The sequence below is a fragment of the Odocoileus virginianus genome, chromosome 28, assembly GCF_023699985.2.
Source record: "Odocoileus virginianus isolate 20LAN1187 ecotype Illinois chromosome 28, Ovbor_1.2, whole genome shotgun sequence".
NCBI classification, from domain to species: domain Eukaryota; kingdom Metazoa; phylum Chordata; class Mammalia; order Artiodactyla; family Cervidae; genus Odocoileus; species Odocoileus virginianus.
In genome coordinates this window covers 34,861,677-34,867,914 of record NC_069701.1, presented here as the reverse complement: position 1 = coordinate 34,867,914, position 6,238 = coordinate 34,861,677, and the positions used below count along the sequence as shown (strand labels likewise).

The window sequence follows — 6,238 nt, the reverse complement described above, 5'->3', positions numbered from 1 at the left end:
TTTCAACCCAAGAGCAGGATCCCAAAGGGTTTGGAAGAAACAGAACACTGAATTTCATTACTAAATGGATGGGGGTTGGGAGGTCAGCCTGAGGTCAGCTGGCACCATGTCTAACGTTCCCCCTGCTGACACCCCCACCGGCCCCACTGTTCCCTGTAGGTCAGGTTTGAGCAAGGCCCTGGGAATGTTTCCAGGCTGGCTCTCTGCCCATGGAAGGGAGTATGTGCTAGAAGCTGGTCTGGCCATCTGTGGACTGGAAGTGAGACAAGGTCTGGACCCTTGGGGGTGTGTTTCCACGGCCACTGCCTTTCTTTTTGCTCTAATCTTACCCCAGCAGTGGCACACTTTTCATTCTAGCAGGTGAATACAAAAGGTGGGCACACAGATGAGATGCTTGCTTGTACTTTATTGCAGGAGTCAGGTGGGGCTGGTGGGGAAGGAATGAAAGGGGCATCCGGGGAGTGGCAGGGGCCTTGCAGGTGGAGATCTTCAGCTTCTAAATCCTAAGCACACTCTGGACTTTGTACTATTTTCCCCTAAAACAAAAAAACAAAATCCACAATACAATGGTGAATGAAAATGTCAAAGCCAGACCCAGAAACTTTAATGTCACCTAAGAGCTTCAGTATTTGTGGGAGGAGCTAAGCTTGGATTATTTCTCAGAAGCTTCTCTAGTTTTAATTATTTTAATTTTTTTTTTTTTTTGCCACCCTGACTAGGGATTGAACCCATGCCCCTTCCAGTGGAAGCTGGGAGTCTTAACCACTGGGCTGCCAGGAGGGTCCCTCGGGAGCTTCTTTAAAAAAGATAAGATGGCTGTGCCTGCTTCTCCAGGGACATTTGCACTGTGACTCTCCTCTCTGGATTAGAAAAGTGTCCCCAAAGTAGGGACTTCTCAGGTGACATAGTGGTAAAGAATCTGCTTGCCAGTGCAGGAGATGGAAAAGATGTGGGCTTGATCCCTGGGTTTGGAAGATCCCCTAGAGAAGGGATAGGCTCCCCACTCCAGTGTTCTTGGGGCTTTCCTGGTGGCTCAGATGGTAAAGAATCTGCCTGCAATGTGGGAGACCTGGGTTCGATCCCTGGGTTGGGAAGATCCCCTGGAGGAGGGCATGGCAACCTGCTCCAGTATTCTGGCCTGGAGGGTCCCCACGGACAGAGGAGGCTGGCAGGCTATAGCCCATGGGGTCACAAAGAGTTGGACATGACTGAGCAACTTAGCACAGCGCAGCACCAGTATTCTTGCTTGGAAATTGCATGGGCAGAGGAGGCTGGCAGGCTACAGTCCGTGGAGTTGCAGAGTTGGACACGACTCCTCAACTGAGCATGCACGAATGCCCCAAAGTGGGCGGCACTGCAGCCCAGGGACGCGGGCAGCGGGTGTGGAGGAAGCACGTACCATGAGATTTAACACGCTGTCCTTGGCCTTCGGGGAGAGGGTGTCTATCAGTGTCTTCAGCTGTCTTGTTGCCTCTTTCATGTCTTCGTCAGGGTTGAAAGGTTCCAGGGCAGCCTCGTAGCTGGCAGGCGTGCCGATGATGAGGTTTCCCAAGGCATATAGAAGGCTGGGGCAGACCTCTGTGGATGCTGGAGAATAGAGAGGAGAGAGACCCTGTATCCAGGCCCGTGTCTAGACTGGCCAGCTCCCTGCCAGGGCCTGGCCCAGATCCACAAGAGCTAGGGGCCCTCTCAACCCCGGCCTGGAGGGTGACTCGGCCAGCAGTTGACTCTTTGGCACCATGTGGATGCCTTCTGGGTTGCGGCCAGCTTTTCGTGGCTTGCCTGCGCCTTCCTTGCACTTCCTGGGTTGTGACGGGCAAGGTGCTACCGGTTCTTTCTGTTAAGAGTTCCAGGCGGAGCTCTGAGAATAGAGCGGCTGATCTGATTTTTTTTTTGCAGTGTGGTGTGTGGGGGCTGGGCAGAGGCCGCAAAGGGTTTTGGCTCCCAGCAGAAACATGCTTCTTACTGATGGTTAGTGATGGTCTGAGACCACGTGACTAAGTCAGGCGCTGGCAGGAAGAGGCACGTGTACCCGCCAGCATAAGCCCCCGAGCCTGGCCCGGAAGGGACATCCGCCGTGGGCGCCGAGTCTGTGGGCTCATTCACCCACAGACACACCTTTGCCCCTGTTCCTAGCCCCACCATGTTCCTTTCATCTGAAGGCGCCCCCTCTCATGCTTCCTTTTTAGGTCCGTGCCCCCAAGAACATGGGGCTTCCCAGGTGGCTTAGTGGTAAAGAATTTGCCTGCAATGCAGGAGATTGCAGGTTCGATCCTTGGGTCTGGAAGATCCCCTGGAGAAGGAAATGGCAACCCACTCTAGTATTCTTGCTTGGGAAGTCCCCTGGACAGAGGAGCCTGGCGGTTACCATCTATGGGGTTGCAAAAAGTCAGATATGACTTAGCGACTAAACAACAACAATCCCGGGATCATGAGGAGAATCACCATCCCCAGCTCCCTGTTTGCCCTGACTTCCCATTGAGTCTTAAATCCCTGTCCTTGACTTGCCACCTTGTGTGCAAACTCCCTTTCCAGGGCTCCGGGGTTCCACCCAAAGTGGTCACTCTATGTTAGACCCTCTCCAGAACTTAGATCCCTGCTTTGCAACTTATTGTGTCATCAGGCAAGTTACTTTATCTTTCCATAGCTCAGTTTTCTCATCTGAAAAACGGGGGATAATGTCCCCACTTCATAGTATTGTTGTAAGAATGAAAAGAGATAATATGTGAACGGGATTCAGCACAGGGGTGGGCACAGATAAACGTTAGAGCTTATTATTGATATTATTATATGTGCACACACACGGACACACAAACACATCCCAGACCCATCACCTACGTATTTCACCCTGTCTTGCTGGGCTGTACCTGGCGCTAAGATCTTCTAATCAACGTACATTTCAGTCCAAACGATGTTACTTCCCCTTTAAAACAGGCATCTCTGCACCATAGTTTTTCCTGCTGCCTCTTGGTCTCTAACTTCCCCGCCACTCCCCAAGGTCATAAAACTTATCTCTATTTTTCTTAGGGAACTTTGAAAGTGAAGGAGTTGGAATTTGTTTACTTTTTTTATTGTTGTTGTAGGAGTAGAAGAGACTGATATGGAATAAAAAGAAGCTAAGTAACCCAGTTCCCAAAAGATCAGGGGCTTTGAGGAAGATGGGATCCACACCCCCTACCCCATCACTCTCCTCTTCATGACAGCTGCAACTCTTCAGAGACTCCTAATCCTTTTTGCAGAGGACAAAAAAATGTTTAGAAATCTCCATTCTGAGTTGGCAGTTTCCCCAAGGGAAGAATGCTTTCTAGAATATTTCTCTCTGTCCTGAATGGGAGACCTTGCTGGGGTTGGGTTTCTTTGAAAGCCATGAGGCTCCCTCCTGCCTCTTTGGCTGCCGGGGTGATGTGTTGACCCCAAATCTTGAGGTCTCTTGGCACCTCGGGATCTGTCCAGGCCTGGGCTTTGGGGAGCTTGTTAGTTACTCCTGTTCTAGTGGTCACTGCGTCTAGGTGGGATCTTCTCCATCTCTGCACTTCTGAGGTTGTTGGATATGGAACATGGGGTCCTTTACAAGTTTCATCACAGCCTCAGGGCTCTGCCTAAATTCCTAAGGTGGGCTTCTTTGCCAGACCTAGCTTCCTGGCTGGAAGTCAGTATTCCCAGGCTCTCTGAGCAGCCACACAGAGGACGTGAACAGCTGCCCCCTCTCCTGGGCAGTGCTGGGAGAGTTGCTGAGGCTGGCTTGGGGTGGAGGGCTCTGGACACTCACCAGGTCTGCAGAAGAGAGTCAGGGTGACCAGGGCGATGGCGATGGCGATGGTGAGCTTCATGGTGGGCAGGAGGCTGGTGAGGGAGGCTCTGGCCCTGTCCCTGGATCCGGTGGTCTCATGGGTGATGTGCCCACTGGGATACCTTCTTATACTCTCCTGCAGTGGGGAGGGCAGGTCACGGGATCCACTTATGGGATTGCATTGTTTACTTGGGCATCAGCTAGGTGGAAAAAGTAAATACTCTCATTTCTCAAGCCAGTTTCTGTCCCCAGTGAAACAGAGCTCACACAATGGGCCACTTAGGTGAGGAACCCAGAGTCCAGTGTGGAGGCGGTGAGCGTTCCTGAGCCAGAGGGCTTGGAGAGCTGGCCGCCTTTGCTACTCCCTTCGGACCTGAGCGCTGGGCAGTGTAGATGGACAGACGGCAGAGCCCTCCTGATCCCGTCACCCCAGGAGAAACTGAGGCCCAAGGCCCCGTACCAGTGGCAGTGACAGGACTGAGACTTGGGTTTCCTGATATTCCAGCGGGCTCCACTCCAAGGAAGTGGCTGGACTTCAAGCCTCCAGAGTCATGTGGTCCAGAGTGTCTTGTGGTCAGACTTGGGCGAGACCCTGGACTGAAGCATGTTGACAGATTAAGTTCTCCAGAAACCCAATGCCCAGGTCGGGTTGGAGGATGCACTGTGCCAGCCGGGTCTGGAGTCCTGCCTTCCTGATGACAAACCCACGGGCCCTACAGGCCTCGTAGCACTTGACCTCTTCATGGCCTTAACCTCTCACCATTTCCTTCTTGAATTGTTCTCTCTCTTGTGCTCCCACGACTCTCTGCTTTCCTGCTTTCCTCCCTGCCCACCCTTGTTCTTTGGATGTTGATTCTTTACTGACCAAGCTTCCGTGTTGGTGGCTCCAGGCTGTGACCGTGGCCCCTTCTGACACCATGTCAGTGGTGGCCTCCTTTCTTCTCCAAAGCCCATGCCTTAGAACACAGGCCTCCCCGACTCAGAGTCACCTCCTAAATGGCCTTCTGCCTCCTAGCTCTTCCTCCTCGGCCGTTCTGGGAAAGGCCACTAGAATGATCTTTCTAAAGCCTGCTTATCTTATCCTCCTCCTTCTTGAAACCCTTTTAAAGCTGCCTTGGGCAGATGGGATAAAATTCAAGTGTGAATTACGAGGCCCTTTTCCACTGGCCCTTGCTTACCATTTGAATTTCATTCCTTTGCTCTTCTGTGTCGAATTTTTTTTTCAGAAATAAATTTAATGACAGAACTGTGGACTTTTCAGTTTACTTATCAAACTAGTAGAAAATTTAATTTTATATAATTTATAAAATCTCCACATCCCTATCCCCCAAAATCATTTCCTTTTCACTTGAGTTTCTTTTTTAAATTTATTTTTAATTGACTGATGATTGCTTTACAGTATTGCAGCCTGTGAACTCTTAATTGCTGCATGAGGGATCTAGTTCCCTAACCAGGGGTAGAACTCAGGTCCCCTGTATTGAGAGTGCAGAGTCTTAGTCACTGGATCACCAGGGAAGTCCCTGATTTCCTTTCTGAAGAGATGTTGCTGACTACTGCCCTAAGGGGAAGGGATGGGGTGATGGAGCAGCTCGGCAAGAGGGATGGTGGGTTTGGACCAGCTGATGGCAGTGGGGTGAGGATGTGAGAGACATAGGGACAGGCTTGATGCTGGATAGATGAAGGAGGATGGGAGAGGGATGCATCAGGGTGAGCCTGGCTGGTTTCTGCCTGGGGCACCGAGCACCTGGAGACTGTTTCCTGATCTAGAGGAGACTCGGGAGGAATAGGATGTGGGAGGGGATCGCTGTGAAGCCTTCTCGAACCTGCGGTGCTGTCGGCGGTCACTCTTGCTCTTCGCCTCTGCAGCTCTCTCTTTTGTGCCCACTACCCAGCGCTTTAACTTTGCGGCTCTTTACTTGTTCTAACCTCGTACAGAATGTTTGCTAAACAAGAATCTGTGTGGCATGAATCGATGAATGAGTCCTTGTCGGTTTGTGAGAGGTGGGGGCTCAGAGGTGCCTTAATACTGTTACAAGCACAGGTTCTGAAGTAGCTGCCACGGGGACTCGTGGAGTGAGTTACTGTGTAGTTGAAAGATCAGGAGAGAAAGGTTTTCTGAACGGATCATGAAACGATCTCTGAGGCAGGCTGCAAAGGGGAAAAACAATTAAAGAGTGAAACAGAAACCAAAATCAAGGCAGAACAGAGTAAAAAACAGAATATAAGAGCAAAACAATTCACATAGGTCATTGCTTGTATATGCAGAGGACGTCTGTGGAAGTGGTGGTGCAGGCTGTTTCCACAAAGTGGATGAGGGAACCCAGAGAATGAGACTTTATTTTTAAGCACTTTGGTGCCCTTTGAACTTGGAATTACATAAAGATATTATTAATGCAAGACAATTGTTAAAAAAGGGAAGACTAGGTCTGACCCTTGCTACAGTGTGGA

General features: G+C 50.7%; 1 protein-coding gene across 1 annotated transcript; it reads right to left on the bottom strand.

The window, feature by feature from the left end:
• Nucleotides 1-386: 386 nt before the first annotated feature.
• On the bottom strand, nt 387-3,902 carry SCGB1A1 (secretoglobin family 1A member 1). Its single transcript, XM_020916903.2, has 3 exons — nt 3,770-3,902; nt 1,400-1,587; nt 387-536 (listed from the first exon to the last, which is right to left on the bottom strand). The coding sequence occupies exons 1-3, from the start codon at nt 3,828-3,830 to the stop codon at nt 504-506; spliced, it is 282 nt and encodes a 93-aa protein (XP_020772562.1). The 5' UTR covers nt 3,831-3,902; the 3' UTR covers nt 387-503.
• Nucleotides 3,903-6,238: the final 2,336 nt, after the last annotated feature.

Bases quoted from the DNA above. Each gene is read 5' to 3' on its own strand.
- SCGB1A1 (XM_020916903.2), bottom strand. From the start codon at position 3,830: ATGAAGCTCACCATCGCCATCGCCATCGCCCTGGTCACCCTGACTCTC. The intron at 1,588-3,769 runs GTGAGTGTCCAG...TCTATTCTCCAG, and splicing joins GACTCTCTTCTGCAGACCTG to CATCCACAGAGGTCTGCCCC. The intron at 537-1,399 runs GTACGTGCTTCC...TTTTTGTTTTAG, and splicing joins ACAGCGTGTTAAATCTCATG to GGGAAAATAGTACAAAGTCC.